This window comes from Brachyistius frenatus, unplaced genomic scaffold (genome assembly GCF_029030835.1).
Source record: "Brachyistius frenatus isolate BFR_SWC_R1_liver_20210118 unplaced genomic scaffold, ASM2903083v1 Contig_61, whole genome shotgun sequence".
NCBI classification, from domain to species: domain Eukaryota; kingdom Metazoa; phylum Chordata; class Actinopteri; family Embiotocidae; genus Brachyistius; species Brachyistius frenatus.
The window spans coordinates 1,272,906-1,291,036 of record NW_027210660.1 but is presented as its reverse complement, the minus strand read 5'-3'; the positions used below and the strand labels follow the sequence as shown (position 1 = coordinate 1,291,036).

Genomic DNA, 18,131 nt, shown 5'->3' with positions numbered 1-18,131 from the left:
ATAGATACTAATAGAACAAATGTTAAAAAAAATAATCATGAGACAGAATGATAACGAACATAATCATTTGTGTCTATCCTAATTACATTGAAACACACACCTGACAGTTCTCTGATGGTGGTAGTCGAGGTCTTGGCTGTTGCCAGAGTGTGGGTCGGAGAGGCTTCTGGAGCTGCGGTGCTGGTGGCTGATGGGATACTGGTGGACGGAGGCGTTGGGTTGTGATGTGCTGTAGAAGGGAGGTGGGATGCTGTTACTGGTTTCACTGCGATAGTCGCTGTCTCTGTCGTCCACGGCACTATCTGGGTCTTCATCTGCAAAGAAGCAAATGAAGACATGGCATGAGGATTAACATGTTTTTTAAAAACAAAATCAAGAGAAAAAAAAAACATGAAAGTGAGGATACCAATCGACAAATCGTCATGCGGAAAAGAGATAAGAGGTTTTAATCAGCATTGAACCAATCTTCAGTACTATGGTAATTACAGATAATATAGATGAGCTGGCAGAATTCCACTACTGAACCCCTATTAGACCAATATAGGTCATTCATACATGAAACACATGATGAACGTCGTCAACGCCTTCCTTCTCAGTCTCATCATCACAACAGACATAAATCCGCTCTGCTCACTGCTGAGTCGCTTTACTTTTCTGTGGTGTCCATAGATCAAAGATTAACATGCCAGAGGGAAGCAACTTCAACGGTGCTGAAGCAGTCAAAAGTGAAACCAGCTATCTATTAATCATTCATCATTATCCATCATCGGCTTTCGCACGCCGAAAGCCACTGACGAAAGGCGGCTGCTGCACCGCTCACATCTTCATCTGTCTGGATGTGTAAACAATAATTAAAGGCATCAAACTTTGTTTCTCACTTCAGCCGTGTCCCTACATGTCTCACGCTCACCGTCTCCCTCACTCACTTCATCAGCTCACCATCTATCATTACCCCCCAGCTCTTCCCTCTTTCCTCTGACTGAACAGAGATGAGATGAATCGCTGCAGTTGTGTGGGTGATTCTGACAGATACTTATATAAGACCATCCACTAATCACAACAAGAGAGGAAGGTTTGTGGGCAGGGAGGTCAGGACAGATAGGGGGACTTTTAGTGGAGATAAATATATCTAATATATGTATATATGCATCAACTGCAAGTTTCTGTGTGCAGTATGGACAATATAGTTCATGTGTGATATATTTTTCGTGACTCTGGGGCTGTACTGCAGAACATTAGCTATCAAATGAATCGGTGACTGATGTTAAAGGGTCAGTTCACACAAACTATTCAGGGTATTTTGCTGTTTTTCATTGGAAGTTATTTCTTATTATTTGTATTATAGATTTTGAAAAAAAATTAAGAATTTGTATTAAATGAAGGGTGGTGGCTGAAATCACAGAAAGTGATGAATATGGGGAAAAGAAAATGATCTGCATGACCAGATACAGCTGAAGGGAAAAGAGATGCACATTTTTTTGTAATTTGGGTTAACTGGCAGATGAGATTCCGCTTTAAGAGCGTTTAGAGGTGACGTATAGCTCCTTTTATACATGTTCCCTCCCTATTATGAACAGAGCAGCAGTACAATGAGAGAAGTAGCAGTCCTAAACTGTTCATCCAAATATACAGCACAAGTAAAAACACCCTCAAATTGAAGCTTAAAATTAGCACTTGCTCAAATGTAATGTTTCATTTTAACTGTAATGATAGATTGCAGAGCGAAATAATTAAGAAACTGCACAGTTGACAATGTATGTACACTTACTTTGTTGGTCTCCCCATAGACTCCAGTTACCTGCAGTGAAACAGGAGGATGTCAGTACTGGTGTTCAAACATGTACGTATGAACACGTATTCACGCCAATAGGTGCTTTGAAGTTCCCACACGGAGTTGGCGAATGGAAAGAGACCTCGGAGGGAGCACTGAGCCCACAAGTCTTTCCACCTGCCCCAGCCAGCTGGCTCAGCAAGCTCTGCAGACTGGGCCAATAGTCGAAACACAGAGGTCTCCTCGAGGAGTTCGCCTCCGGACATCTGATAACGCTATTGATTCTTTACAGTGCAGCGATCCAGGCCTTTTTCCCCTCTAACGCACCAGAGCCCACGTGTGCTTACACAAATAATGCAAATGTTGAGCTAAAGCAATCTAATTACATCTCAACAGCTAAACACGTTATTCTCTTGTTCAGCACAAACTGGTTTGTACAAATAGTGATTGGTTACTTACAGCACTGGGTTCCTGGTATGCGGAGAGGGCGCTCCTGTTCCTCCTGGTATGAGTACTGGAGCCAAGACGAGCAGGAGAAAGGAAAAATGTATATTGATGAAAGAGGTTAGCTGCTAATCAAGGGGTATATTTAAACATTTTATGTCTCCACAAGGTGCAGAAAGTGTTGTCAGATGTCATCTTGTAACGTGTAACATATTCCTCCCAATTAATCATGTTGACTTGTCCCTAAAATGTGAGGAAACTCTCGGGTATTAAATCAAACAGGGTGGCAGCTTACATCTTGGTCCCTCATGGCGTTGAGCTGCTCCAGTTTTTTGGCCCAGTACCGTGCCTCATCCTCAGGGATATCTGGAAACAACCAGCCAGACAAATTCAGGTGACAAGAGCCAAAATGGAGCTCCGCCTACCTCAAAACTTAAAATAGTTATTCACAAAACTGCCTGCCTAAAAGCAACTTTGTTCTATGTCACAAAGTCCACCCTAATGACGACAAAGCATGGTGCAACAACCCATCTGTAAATATTATTTGACCTAGATGATTGTCCATTTCTAACTATACAGACATATATTAGTACAAAGAACTGCAGATACTTTGGCCTGACCAGAATACAGTGTCTTTAAAAATTGGCCCTATTTACAGCCCTGAGGCCAAATCCCTATAAATAGGTCAGGTCCACAAATTGAGGAGTCAGGTGTACCATATAGACTGGAGGAAGAGGAAACAGTATGCAAATGACACTTAATCAATGCTAAGAGGAACACAGCTTGATCACTGGGAAGGAAAGGACACAAACACTCCTCTCACTGAGAGAGAGAGAGAGAGAGAGAGAGAGAGAGAGAGAGAGAGAGAGAGACACACACACACACACACACACACACACACACACACACACACACACACACACACACACACACACACACACACACACACACACACACACACACACACACACACACACACACACACACACAGCCTTGCAAACATATAATTGAAAAGTAGGCCAGGTTAATTAATCAGCCAGATATTATTGGTGTTCATATATCACTGTTTGCTATGAAAATATACCGGCAGACATAATTTATTTGCTCCATCTTCCCCTTGCCAACAGGGCTGATGATTTCCTTTCATATTGTCATCTTCACCCACCTATTGACAGTTTCAGATTTCGATGGGAAAATGGATTTCTCACCTAGAGGCAGTTCAAAGCGTGTATCGAGCAGCACCAGGTGGAGAGTGGGTTCTTTGGTGCCACAGATCTCATTATCAGCCATGATGACCTGAGAGTCCAGCGTGAGCCACTCCCCTGGACCTTCCTGTGTGCAGAAACACATCTTGCAGCTGACACACAAACGATAGCGAGACAGCATGATGAAAACAAGTCCAACCAGCAGCACTGCCTGTCCTGCGAGCCCTTTTAAGTACAACTGAGTAAAGAGTGCCCAACTACCACTTGAGTGATAGTAGTTAGTGGCAAACCTCATTTGACTGTCTGATGCTACGGAGGGGAATCCACACGGTGCCGACCATGGTGTCCCAGATTAACCCTTTGGTCCACACCTCTACGGTCAGCCCGAGGTCCAGGCGGTTAATTTCACTACAAAGACAAAGAAAGGCAGAAAAGTTCAAAGTTAAGAGAAAGAAATTAACTTGGCGATAAAAATACATTTCAAGACAGCGGGGAAATGCAACTCATTTACTTGTATACTAGACTTTAGTCATTTTATGTAGCATTTGACAATATTCAAAATTTTGACTCTACTACATTCCAGAAGAAAGTGCTGTACTTTTAATTTCAGTAAATTTATTTTACAGCTATAATTAATAGTTATTTTTCAGGGCAAAAGAGAAACTATGATATGCTTATTAGATTCAAAACACAACTAAAGATAAATCCAATGGTTCCTAACCTTTTTGGGCCAGTGTGTCTAGCTGTGTCTAACTCTTTATACTTCAGGTGTCTATGAGTTATTAGCAGTTTAAATAATCACCCCCAGATTTAACAGTTAAAGGTATCCTATATTAAAAAGGCAAAACATGAAAGCAAATTTTCGCTTCTTCTTAGTACCTGCCCCACAACCACATTTTGCTGCAATAGCATGTTTTTTATGCATAATGAATATTTCTATTTTGGTACTTTATCACTATTTTTCTGTTAAGACTTTTGTGTTTTTACTTCAGAATGAGAACTCTGTCTTGTAATAGTACTTTTACATTTTTTTACTGGTATTTTCTAGTAAAGAAGTAAAGAATCCGAGTATTTTCCCCACACTAAACACACACTAGTTCAATTACACACACAAAATGCACGGTAATTACTTGTAGGCTTTACTGTGACAAATATAAGACATGTCATATGAGGGCAGGCCTGAGAGAATCTAACATAAAGCTTTTACAAGACAGCCGGAAGAGGACGGAAAGAAAAAAGAGAAAGAAAAAGAGTGAGGGATGAATAAGGGGAGGGAAGAGAGGAGTGTGATGAAGGCAGTGGAGGAGGTGATTGTATCGCATGCCTGGAGGGAGAAAGTGGGAACTTTAATTAAGAGATAGAGGGAGTGGATTTCCCATCTCAGTGGTGACTCCTTTTAAGAAAAGTGCCTGTTTGATTCATGGCAGTGACTGAGGGGGCACAGCCATTTAAATGCAGTTTGAAGGGGGGCATGAGGCACTCTCTGCAGCCCAAACATTACATAACACAGCTTCACTGATGTAACCACAGTACAATGCTCAACGCCTCCGAACATCATACAGATGCACGGGACTCCGCAGTAATCCTGCCCGCTGCATCCCACATGCTGAATGATTCTCACCATTTATTGTCCATATGCTGCTACACTGTCAATAACACACTGGATCGCTGTGCATGCCAAATACAGAGTTGTGTAATATGTTAGTGATTGCAACAAGCTATCATTCAATATTTATTGTAACACAAGCTAAAACAAACTAATTTAAAAGACCACTAATGATGCCTGGAGAGCAAGAAACAGGAGGAGTGGGAGTGGGAGGGGAGGAGTGAACGTGAGGGGTTGTGGGGTAAGGACGAAATGGAGAGAGGAGGAGGAGGAGGAGGAGAGGCTGGGTAGATGAAGATCAAGGTGCTGTGCTTAGAGGAAGAAACGCAGGAGAGGAGAGAGGGGCTGGGAGGGAGCCAAGGTTGAGGATGAGAATGAAGATGAGAATGAGCGGGGCAGAAGTATCGAGGGAGAGCAGATGAAAAAGAGCATGAGACAGTTGTTGGAGGCGGAGTAGGAAGAGCAGTGTGAAACAATACAGGGATGAAGGGCACTTTGGATGGAAGAGTGACAAAGAGGGGAGGGAGGATGATAGAAGGCAAGAGATGAAAAAAGAAACACAAGAGCACTCAAGCTGCTGAAGAGCAGAGTGTGACGGGAGGATGAAAAGGGAATGCAGAGGAAGAAGTGACGGAGAGGGAAGCGCAGAAGGAGAAGAGAGAGCTTTATCAGAAGATGATAGAGGACTCACAACATGAAGTCTTGCTCCCAGCTGGGCAGGTTGCCCCTGACAGCGATGGTTGTGCTCTTCACATTTTGTACCTTTAGAGTCACATAAGTGTTGAACTTCTCTGTAAAGGAAAAAAAAAAAGGATGAAGAAAGAGATGTGTTACGATAAAAAAAACATTACAAAACAATAACAATAACCTAGTCCCTGTGAGACATAGAGTAGATGCCTTATTTCTACACAGTAACTGACTTCCTTTCGCTGTATTTCAATTCATGGCTGCAGTATGCAACACTTCCTCAGACTGCTTAAAGATTTATGCAACATAACAGCGAGTCTCTCCCCCTGTGGCTTCTTTTACTTCCAGGATCCCAGGTCTTACCTTGGGGTCCATCCAGCTTGGCTTTCTTCACTGTGAAAACACACAGAGGGACATAGTGACACACAGGAACGCCATCTGTTTTCACACTAATGCGTCCTCTCTTTTGGCTTTTACATAGAGAATGGACGTTTGAGATTAGTTAGAACATAAACAACATGAAACAAGAGCATTTTATTGTAAATATAATATGTACTATGAGAATTTTAATATATAAACATATTTTCCAATCACCACAAATTCACATACTACATGGGTGTTGACTCAGTTCTACAAATTTGGTCCTCTGTCTTATTTGCCATAAGGTCCAGACAAGTTGGCACTGTTGGTGGCGGCAAAACAAAGGAACACATACAGTACATGGATGGCCCACTGTGGTTAGGACACAGAAACAGCAATTACAGTATACCTACAGTCCATGCAAATATAGTGGCTGCACATAGCACAGATTAAACTGATAACCAAAATATATTTTCTTTAAAAACACTTTTTTATTAATAGGAAATCCACTTGAAGGGCTAGATGTAGTGGAAAATCAAGTAAAAACAGTTAATTAGTTAGTATTTATGATTAAACACATATAAGAGTTATATAATGTAAGAGTTAAATTATATGGGTTCAATTTTGGCAATGTCGTGTTCAGACATCCAAAGGGAAAATTCCCACCTTTGTCAAACACAATCTGAGTGAGTTTTTTTATACAGTTAAACCTCAAGTTCCCTCCCTCTCTCTGCAGCACCTTTTTACCAGCTTTGACGTAACTCACGCATACATTTTTAATGCTCCACTACCCACTGCTCTCCTCCACACACACACACACACACACACACACACACACACACACACACACACACACACACACACACACACACACACACACACACACACACACACACACACACACACACACACGTCCACCCGATGTCAGCACCTGTTCATAAATTACCTCACAATACTCCACAGACTGTCCACACCAAAACCAGTCACCATAGTAACCACCACAAAAATGAAAAGCTAATTTGCCCCGAGTCAGCAAAGGCACTTTTTTGTTTTTATTTCTCACTCCTTTAACTTAATGGCTTTTTTCCTGCAACACACTCAAACTAAATCTGCCACTTAAGTGCCATGTTGTTACATCAGCAGGCAGAGACAGAGGCACATACGCACACACGCACACGCACACACACACACACACACACACACACACACACACACACACACACACACACACACACACACACACACCTGCAAGCAAAGAAAACATTCATCCTTGCTTCCATTCAGACCTTAACAAAGTGCAACACACATTAACACACATGCTGTATATTCTGCCCCGACACTTAACATCCTTTTAATATCCACTTCTGTTTACAGAAGAGAAAATGAAATTATTCAAAATCATGTCTGGAAGACAAAAAAAGAAGTCAGCTGTGCTTTCAGAAATCCCGTACATTGTTCAGGCAGACCACGTCAGAGCTGGCCTCATGCTGTGTTATAATGTCACTACTGAAACTGCCCTGGAAATATAACAGTACGTGAGGACGATCAATGAAAAAGGAATTGGATTTTCAGTGGCAGAAAGCTGAAGCTTAATGATAGCACACAATCATCAATCTCTCCGACAGGGTGAGTTATGATGAGAAATACCATGAGCCCCTACAAACAACATTTTATCCCAGTTGCACGCAGCAGACAAGACAACCCCAACACACAGTTACTGTATATGTACAGTATGTGCCAATAACTCATAAACAACAAGGATGTGGAGGGTTGTAACACTCAATCCATTGGCTGATATGTAGGTCATGGGTGAGAAGCCTGCATTTAGAAAACGAGGTCGAAGCAATATCTATCTATCACCACCTGATTAAACAACTCAGCAAGGACATAACAAATCAAAATGTGTTTGTTTGTCTTTAATCAGAGGATGCGGGGCACAGTCTGAAGGACCCAACGGTACATTTTGTGCAGCTCAGTTTTTTTTTTTTTGCAGCAACTTCATTCAGAAAGTACCTCTGACACAGCAGACTCTGACTTATGGGAACTAAGCTGATTGACAAAAAAAAGAGAGACTCGACAGGGAATCAAAGCAAACCCTTCAGCTTGAACTGTCAGGGAATATAAAATAGGGGTTGCGTGAGCCAAGTTCAGCCATCCAATGTCAAAATGAGGGATGACATGATTCACATAGACAGCCCCTTATTTTGTAGGATCAAATATACATGGAAATCTGCAGTAGCCCGCACAATTGCTGACAGAGATATTACACCCTTTGATTTAATGTCCAAATCAAGACAGAGAGAAAAGTGGACTTCAAAGTATGTTGGAAATCTGCAGGAAAAGAAGCCAAGCTTTTCAGACTTCATCTGTATCTGCCTCTGAATTCTGCCTTGTCGGCAGATGCGCCAAAAGAAATGCTGCCTATTCAGGAGGCACAAAGTACTGTAGAGGCCAGAAATAGCTCCAGTCAGGTGAGCATGAATGATGTAACCGGAACAGAAAGAGGGCTCTCTGCCAAGTCTCGTAGTCTACAACAGTGACAGCCGCAGCCAGTGTTTATGAATGAATAACACTCGGGGTCTTAATGACGCCTGGGACTGACTCAGAGCAGGGACAGTCAGTGGGTGGACTTGGCAGGACAGGATGAGGTGGGGTTGCATCAGTAATAGGTTTGACGTAGGAAAGGTGACTTTAAAACATCCTCAATTTTTCTGTCGTCCACTCCTTCATCAATGACAAATATCTACAGCTAAAACATGTACACACCGAGTGTCACCGCTCAGATTAGTCAAAAGATTAAGTAGTTGATATAAAAGTGACTATTCAAGCAAAAATGTCAAATATTTTGTAGTGTCATACTTCATCGAGAGCAGTTTTCTGTCATATGAGACTGAACACTGAATATTGAGACATTATTAATTCCACCTGCGTTTACAAATCAAAAAAGCTACCATGAAAAAAGGTCTATTTGTGTTTGAGAAAATAATATATGAAAATGATAAAAAAACAACAAAAAAAACCTGTTCCCATCACAATTTTCTAAAGCTCAATATGATGGCTTCATATATCTTGTGTTGTCCTACCAACTTTCCAAATCCCATTTTCTATCAGAGAAAGGCAGCAGATCCTTCAAACTGAACAGCAGAATGCAGACATGAAAAACTGTTAAAATAAACAATCAGTTACTGAAGTGGCTGCCAATTGACTCTCTTTGGAATTACTTAGAAGTATAAATAGACTAACAAACTAATAGTTTCACCTCTAACCGGCATATTTCACCATCTTCTGGCATCTCATAGGACAACAGTTAATGTGCAGATGAATATAAAATCACAACATTGCACTAGAATAAGATTTCTGACTGCCAATTTGTGGCTAAGTAAACACACACGTGTATATGTGTAACATGTATATATATATATACATATGTACATACATGTGTGTATACACATACACACACACTCTGCTTAAAATCTGTCAAGTCAGCTTACATTGTCCTAGTCAGAGTTCACACAAAACTGTCTCATTTTCTTTTTTAAATGGGAGTATTTTGCTGATTCAGCTCCCCAATCTGTCCAACAAAAGCCTTGAGGAGCACAGGGGGCTTCTCTCCTAACGTGGGTCCCCCCCCCCCCCGTTTACTGCTCCTGCCTGGATGTGAAGCTGGAAGTGGTGTCACAGTTTATGAGAAACCACCGCAGATGCTTATTCATCGCACCGAGAGACAACGCCGTCAGCATCAGGTGCTTTCAGGATAGTCTGGTGGGAGGAGCAGGTGACGCATCGCTTCAGGGAAAACGCGGAGAAGTGACGCGCATCTCCAGCCGGCTGCCAGTATTCCCTCACGGTACAGCAGAGCGGCAGAGCGGTGCGGTGCGGCAGCGGCAGGGGCGGCAGGGGCTTTTCCTCGTCCTCCTCCTTCCTCAGATTGCCCACGCATGAATGAACAGAGTGGATGACACACACACACACACACGCACACACACACACACACACACACACACACACACACACACACACACACGCACGCACACGCAACAACCGCAGCAGTACCAGCCAGGAGAGGAAACATTTATAGAAACTCAAAACAGCCTGTGAATGTTTGCCGGCACTAACAGTCACGACGACTTTAATTGTCTCTCTCTTTTTAACGTCATGTCATTTGTTTGACGTGGAGCAGTAAATTAAACACATGTCAGTCAGCAACAGCGCTGCTGAAAGTGTCCCAGTGTACTATTGTTTCCGTTCAGACGAGCGGAGCTGCTGTGATTTAATGACTATTCAGCACAAACCCTGCGCTGCTCGGGCTACACACACTTTTCCACGGAGCCGAGAGCCCGCAGGCGGTCAGACAACTGGTGCAGTTACACCAAGTCATACTCCAATAACACCAAACACGAAGGCTCTTTAATTGTCTCTCTTACCTCCCACGCACAGCAGGGACATCTCTGATAGCGGCGTGAGGGTCCCCGGCTGTCCTCTGCTGAGTGCTCCGTGATGTGTTTGGTCCGCCGGTTGGTCTCTTGGCTACAAAAATTATTATTTTTTTTTAATTTTTTTTTACTCAAACCGTCAAAAGCGTTACCCTGAATGGTGACAGGAAACAGATCAGCACCATGTCAGGAGCGCTCGTCTCTTCCTCTGCAGCGGGGCTGGTGCTCTTTTGGCCGGACAAGAAACACACGGGAGTGAATTCCGCGCCCCCCACCCCCCTCTGCTTCCTCCTCTGCATTGCCTCAGCTCTCCTCCGCTGATGCTGCTGCTGCTGCTCCTCCTGCGCGCACAGCCATCTTGTTTCAGCAGCAGCAACCTCCGCGCGAGGACATCTCCCCCGCGCCGCCCCGTGCCGCGCCGCGCCGTGCCCTGACGTCACGGTTGATGAGTAGCAGGCCGAGAGGATGGCGTGGGGTGGGGATGGGTGGGGGGGGAGTGAATGGCTCGTGCTCCGTGAACGGGTGAACGGAGGAAACGGAGACTGAATGGGGCTTAATTAACATCGTCCTGACTGGTGGCATGGACTCAATGAACAATACATTCATTGTTGCAAAGCATTTGAGGAAAGTTTCCAACCTAAGCACAACCCGCGTGTTTTTAATCACGTCACCTGGCGTCTCCATTTAGCATGTTATCATCCAGAATGTCCTACATATTGGCTGTTTCTCTCTCCTCCGTTAGTCGTATCATTGCCTCAGACAATGTCTTTATGCAGCTACATAGTGCTGCTTTTCATTACAGAGACGGAAACATGTCATTGGGATTAGATAAACCACACTTGGCTGACTTGGCTGTCGTATTTATCAGATCGATTCCAATTTGTCAAGGTCAATGATGACTATACACAAAGTTAGTCATGGAGCGCCACAGGGTTTTGTGCTAGGGCCAATACTTTTCACATTATGCATGCTTCCCTCAGGCAACATTATTAGGCGACACTAAATCAATTTCCGTTTTTATGCAGATGACACCAGGCTTTAGGTTATTTAACAATGAAGCCAGATGAAACATCAATTAGTCAAACTTCTTAACGATATAAAGGCTTGAATGACCTGAAATTTTCTGCATCTAAATTCAGTTCAAAGTCATTGTACTTGATCATAAACACCTCACTAACTACCCATCAGTTACTCTGGATGGCACTGCCTTGGCCTCCAATACAAGTATGAGCAACCTTAGAGTTATTTTTGACCAAGATATGTCACGACGATCTTTATATGTCACACATAATAAAGCAATCAGACTAAACTCAGTAATATTCTGTCTGACTTGCCTGTTTTATTTTTAGTGGCATGCTGTGACCTCTCAAATCATCTAATACAATGCTAGGGAAAGCTCACTCTTTGGATGCAGCAAATCCTTTTGGTTGTGCGGCTCAGTTACAGCAGTTGCTTGTTATGCAGGATGATGTTCATTGATACAAATGAATCGGCAGTAGCCAGATTCAGGATAAACATGTCCCCCATGGGGTATACTGTGAGTCAGTATGTGGGCAATGCAGGAAAAATGAGCATGTCTTGTGGCTTACTTTGCCACATTGATAAAGAAAAGAGCTGATCTCTGAGGAATAGGAGCAATACAACATACACGCTGATTCTGTCAAAGGACGACAAGAAAGAGAGATGGTGTACGTGGAGATCTGGCAAAGATTCAGTTGAGTTACACTAGAATAAAACAAACGTGTGCAAGTAAAGAGCAGCTTGCAGTACTTATAACAAACGCCAGGGGGAAACAAAAGGTAGATGTGACTGTCAGGACTACTGGATATACTCAAAGCGAAGAAGCGTGTTGTTTACGCCTACGCCAGGTCCAAGATGGCTGCTGGAGACAACAGCGGCAGGCCTCCTTGCCTTAGTTTCTCCGGTCCGGGTCCTTTGGGAAACAGCCAGCCCAGCAACAGTGTTTTCTCTATGCCAGCCTCCAACGGCGGAGCGGTCGGTGCAGCTGGAGGGGCGCAGGGAGCAGCCAGGCGTCCCAACCCGCAGCTGGGGCCTGGCGGGGGAGACAGCAACGGTGTCTCGGCCGGAGCTCCGCCGACTGCGCAGAACTCCCTGCAGCAGTCCGCTGCGGCAAGTGCTGCGGCAGCCGGAGCCATGGCCACCCCGGCGTCCAACATGGCAACCACCGCAGCGTCTAATGCCTCCCATTCTGCAGCACCGACGGCCACCCCGGCGGCTGCGTCCGTGCTGGTGTACCGAGAGCCCGTGTACAACTGGCAGGCAACGAAGAGCACCGTGAAGGAGAGGTTTGCGTTCCTCTTCAACAACGAGGTGCTCAGTGACGTTCATTTTCTGGTGGGCAAAGGGATGGGGGTTCAGAGGATACCCGCGCACAGGTAAGAGGATCAGCTGCACCAGGTGCTCTTTAAACTCTGCGTAAAGATAAAAGGTGACCCGTCTCCTGCTCTTTGTTGACATTGTCAGGTTTGTTCTGGCTGTGGGGAGCGCAGTGTTCGATGCAATGTTCAACGGTGGGATGGCGACCACATCGACGGAAATCGAGCTTCCAGATGTGGAACCAGCTGCTTTTCTGGCCTTGTTAAAGTAAGCAGCCGAGCCTGTCATTTAGCAGGATTTGCATGTGGGTGTGGTATGTATACTCCACCTTTCATATTTAAGTATCGGGGGAACACACAGGAATCCAAGCATAATATCCTCTTTATTGTTCATAGAAATAAGTGCATTATCTTTCATTGTAATATGCAGGTTTCTGTACTCTGATGAAGTCCAGATCGGGCCTGAGACCGTGATGACCACACTCTATACAGCTAAGAAGTATGCAGTTCCAGCCCTGGAGGCTCACTGTGTGGAGTTCCTCAAGAAGAACCTCAGAGCAGACAATGCCTTCATGCTGCTTACACAGGTCAGCCTCCCTGAACTTTGACAGCTCTTGTTTGTTTTGCTTCATTGGATTGACAGATGCTCTACATTGCAGTATGCTATATGTCCATTTAGTGAAAAACTACAGACTCTTATTGTAAAAAGTAACAACAAATCTTACTTTTGCTACTCTAGAAATTTGTTGCATGCCAAAACCAGTTTTCAACAATAACAATATAACTTTCAATTCTAATGTTCTTATGAACATCAATTTAAAAGTTGTCTAAAGATAAGCAACAACACGTAATCAAATGTATGATATGCTGTTCATACTGTACATACAACCTACATTTGCACTCTCCCACTACCCGCTTCTCCTCTGTATATACACGGTTAACAATCACCTGTATATGATATTTGTGTATATTTATTCTTCATTTTTCATCCCTGCAAATGTTAGAAGATATAGCAGCACTTATGCTGTAGAACTTACTTTCTTGCACTTATCTGTAAATTTATTCTGGTTGGATGCTTACTGCATTATTGGATTTGTACCTGTACTCTGCACAATGACAACAAAGTTGAATCTAATCTAATTAAATTTTACTGAATTTTCTGTCTTTAAATGCACTTGTCACTTTTCAATTTTCACCTCAGATGCGTACAAGTATATGTTCTTTAAACTGTGGTGTCTTCTTGGTTTCAGGCACGGTTGTTTGACGAGCCGCAGCTTGCCAGCCTCTGTTTAGAGAATATTGATAAGAACACTGGAGATGCTCTCGCCGCTGAAGGCTTTACGGACATAGATTTGGGTAATCTATCGCTGTGAATGCTGTCATTATTCTCATGTTGTATTTTAGAATAACAGTGTTACTTACCATTAATTTGTCCCCTCTCCCTGAATTAGATACATTGGTGGCCGTGTTGGAGAGGGATACTCTCGGAGTGAGGGAGGTGCGTTTGTTTGTGGCGGCGGTGCGTTGGGCTGAGGCCGAGACTCACAGGCAGCAGCTGCAGCCCACACCTGAGAACAAACGTAAAGTCCTGGGCAAAGCGCTCACTCTCATCCGATTCCCTCTCATGACCATTGAGGAGTTCGCTGCAGGTGAACAGAAACACAGTAAAGCTGTCACTGCTGCTGCACTTTTTTTTGTCATTTTTTTCCTCTCATAAACACACACACTCACTGTGACGATCCTCTTTTAACTGTGTCTTTGGCTCATGTCCCTTTAGGTCCAGCCCAGTCCAATATTCTGACTGACAGAGAGGTGGTGAGTCTCTTCCTTCACTTCACAGTAAACCCAAAGCCTCGTGTAGATTTCATCGACCGGCCTCGTTGCTGCCTCCGCGGGAAGGAGTGTAGCATCACACGCTTTGGTCAGGTGGAGAGCCGCTGGGGTTACAGCGGGACAAGTGACCGCATAAGGTGAGTTTGGAGCAGAGCACTTCAGAACTGTAACAGTCTTTTTACAAAATTAAACTTTAATATGCCGTGACATCTTACTAAATTTAGATTAATTTGCTGAGCTATTATTTGAACTTAAATTAGGTGAATACTTTTAGTCAACCAAGATAATTACAGTGTATTAAGTTAATATTTTCCACTTTCAGTGCTTAATGTTAGAATGAGAAATGAATCTGTTGTTAAAATACATTTTTAATAGATAAAAATTAACACCTCAAGCAACCTTAAATTTGGCTGAACAGACAAAAAACAGACAATAAAAGAGCATGTATTTACTTTATTTGATTTGTTGATGTGCAGTAAATTGTTAGCCTATTTTGATGATCAATATATAATTTTGAGTCGTGTTCTATTAAAAAAAAGCTAAATTGAATGTAAATATTTCCTGGTTATTTTAATTCTCCATGTTAATAAACTGAACATCTTTTGGTTTTAGGCTGTTGGTCAGGATAAAACAAAGTAGTGTGCATATTGTTTCACTGGTATGGCAACACAGCCATTGTTATCATCATCATTAGTTACTCCTGTAAAAAAATGCTCCGACATGAAAACAGTCTATTTTGTGACAAAAGAAAAATACGGAGAAACACTATTTAAATAACACCATACTGTACATACAGTTGTACCCTCCTGAAAACTATCTTTTCTTTTCCCTCTTTAATTTGTGTGTGTTCCTTTTTTTAATTCACAGGTTCTCCGTAAACAGAAGGATATTTGTGGTTGGATTTGGACTCTATGGTTCTATACATGGACCCACAGACTACCAAGTCAACATACAGGTACGGTCGAACAGTGTGCAAAATGCCTGGCGGTGTCTGGATCCAAGTAGCTTCATGAGAACAAATACTATTTTGTATTGGTTTTATATTATTTCTTTGTTCTAACACCACAAAATCCAACACACTGAACCTTAAACTTTTTAGCAGTAAATTATCGGTGTAGTTTGTTTCTTGTTTGACAGTGTAAGCTTACATTACATTTGGGTAGATAAAAGTTATTACCTGTATTACCTTACAAATTTGACAACATTTATTGAGTTTGTAGCGGGTGCTGAGTGACAACGTGCCACAGAAGGCGCCCTTTAAATTACACTCTATTGTTAAGTACAGTGCTTTGATTACAGTATATTTCTATTGTGTTATTTTATAAACGATTTGGAAAGCTACATAAAAATAAAAATTGTGTATCATGGGATTTGGCTGTTTGGGTGTGCTCCAGATAATTCACACAGACAGCAACACAGTGCTGGGGCAGAACGACACAGGCTTCAGCTGCGACGGGTCAGCAAACACCTTCAGAGTCATGTTCAAAGAACCAGTGGAGATTCTACCCAACGTCAACTACACTGCCTGTGCTACACTTAAGGTTTGTGACATGTTAAAAAAGATGAACACGTGAGACAAAACATCAGTACTCTGTTGCAGTATGTGTTGTGATGAATAATTTTAGATAATCTACTTTGCCACTGTGCAGTGTGTATTCACCGTCCTCTCCGTCTTACAGGGTCCAGACTCTCATTATGGGACTAAGGGAATGCGAAAGGTAACGCACGAGTCGTCATCCACTGGCACTAAGACCTGTTTCACCTTCTGCTACGCGGCAGGCAACAACAATGGCACCTCAGTAGAGGACGGACAGATTCCTGAGGTCATCTTCTACACATAGTCAGCTCAGACACCACAACGATCTTCCATCAAATGTGACAACCTGACACCAGCGCAGGGCCACACCTCAGCAGCCGTACTGGGGACTAATCTGTCAGACTTCATACTGTTCCCTCCATATAGTGCACTACTGATGGCCTCATCGGGAAGACAAATAGCCAGAAGGCAATATAGGTCACTAAATGGGCTGTAGCTTGTCATTTGAAATGCTGTCTCTCTCTTTCTCAGCGGCTTCCTTTTATCCCTTTGTGTTGTAGTAATGCCAGACTCTGAAACAGACATGACTTTAAGCGACTCCACAAGGGAGAAAGAAAGGGAAGGAAGGATGAGCCTCTCAGATTGATCACAGTATCAATGTCACTGCTGTGGATTGATGGCAAAAGGCTTGACACTGAATTCTACTTAAACTGTATGATTCCCCTTCCTGTACTCCACAGCATTAGGGCAAAGGAGAGTCGCAACTGTATGAATGTACAGTTTATCAGATTTGCCAAGACAAGATCTTCATCACTGTTTAGTACCGACTAGAACTTCACTCAGTTCCACGTTAGTTGTAACTTCCATAGACTGACAGACCTCATAGGCTTCATGAAATATTGGTGAATTTGAACCAAACTCCATATTAATCTTAAAATGATTATGGTAAGCAATTTTTTCGGTTTTCTACATACAATACAATCTGTGATTTCTTGTGTCCTTGCTCGGTAGTTGCCTATACTCAAGATACCTTGCACTCTTTGGCCTTGCATATGTTTATTTGGTTGTTCTATGGATGCACACTAACTCTTCAGATATGTTTCTTTTTAGCTTTGTTTTAAAAAGTGTGGGCGGAAGAGCTTCCCCTCTTGGTGCAGAAGATAAAGGGTTGTATAATAAAGTGGCATTTAATAACATATATGTAACTTGAAATAAGTATCGATTAAAGAGTGAAGAAAAGATTTTTGGTGTTTTTTTTTTTCATTTTAGATATATTATCTCTTGCAGAAAGTACCGCTCATACAACTGTCCCATAATGCACGGCCTTGGCTGAATCCAGCAGCTGGTTTGCTTAGTGGGACTGGAAGTGGGGAAACAGCCTAGTTCTGTCTAAAGGCAACAGAATCCACCTACCAGCATCTCCAAAGCTCACTAATGTAGTGTGTAGGTGTTATGTTCTGCAATATTTAGAGTACAATTCAAAGAATAAAATTCTGTAAACAAAAACAATTAGAATCTAATAAAACTTCAGACAATGTAAGGTAATACAATTTTATTTATTATATCGGTGGGAGATTTAATGGTTTCATAAAACTGCATATTCTTTCGAAGACTTTGTTTTGGGATAAGACTATATTATTATGTATGATTTTTATCTGTTATGTACTAAAGTAAATGTTTGGAATAGTTTTAAGGCTTCAAGTAACAATGTCATTATTGATTATTCAACTAATTGTTGCAGCTCTAGATATTTCTTTTTGTAGTAATGTCCTCTGATATCTTCAAGTAAATTAAACAAAATATACTCCGTGTCCTGTGAGCTTTAGCGGCGATGCTAGGTGGGTTTTGATCAAAGGTTTTGATACCTCTAGCTGCATGCCGTACAGCTGCAAGAGTGGTGTCCCTCCTCGAACTCGCAG

At 42.6% G+C, this 18,131-nt stretch overlaps 2 protein-coding genes across 2 annotated transcripts in view; one reads left to right on the top strand and one right to left on the bottom strand.

Moving 5' to 3' along the window:
• The window catches only part of LOC138625299 (protein unc-13 homolog A-like), a 30,834-nt gene extending 19,906 nt beyond the window's left edge, over positions 1–10,928 (bottom strand). The window contains exons 1-9 of the mRNA XM_069706121.1: positions 10,498–10,928; positions 6,077–6,106; positions 5,718–5,817; positions 3,711–3,828; positions 3,424–3,547; positions 2,511–2,581; positions 2,231–2,285; positions 1,769–1,798; positions 101–314 (exon numbers count right to left, since the gene is read on the bottom strand). Of these exons, the coding sequence (XP_069562222.1) occupies positions 101–314; positions 1,769–1,798; positions 2,231–2,285; positions 2,511–2,581; positions 3,424–3,547; positions 3,711–3,828; positions 5,718–5,817; positions 6,077–6,106; positions 10,498–10,519 (764 nt within the window). The 5' untranslated portion in view covers positions 10,520–10,928. The remainder of the gene's footprint in view (positions 1–100; positions 315–1,768; positions 1,799–2,230; positions 2,286–2,510; positions 2,582–3,423; positions 3,548–3,710; positions 3,829–5,717; positions 5,818–6,076; positions 6,107–10,497) is intronic.
• A 1,424-nt stretch (positions 10,929–12,352) lies between these two features.
• On the top strand, positions 12,353–17,453 carry LOC138625298 (BTB/POZ domain-containing protein 2). The gene is made up of 9 exons (XM_069706120.1): positions 12,353–12,902; positions 12,991–13,110; positions 13,273–13,429; positions 14,093–14,198; positions 14,294–14,491; positions 14,620–14,812; positions 15,543–15,630; positions 16,070–16,216; positions 16,355–17,453. The coding sequence occupies exons 1-9, from the start codon at positions 12,382–12,384 to the stop codon at positions 16,514–16,516; spliced, it is 1,692 nt and encodes a 563-aa protein (XP_069562221.1). The 5' UTR covers positions 12,353–12,381; the 3' UTR covers positions 16,517–17,453.
• Positions 17,454–18,131: the final 678 nt, after the last annotated feature.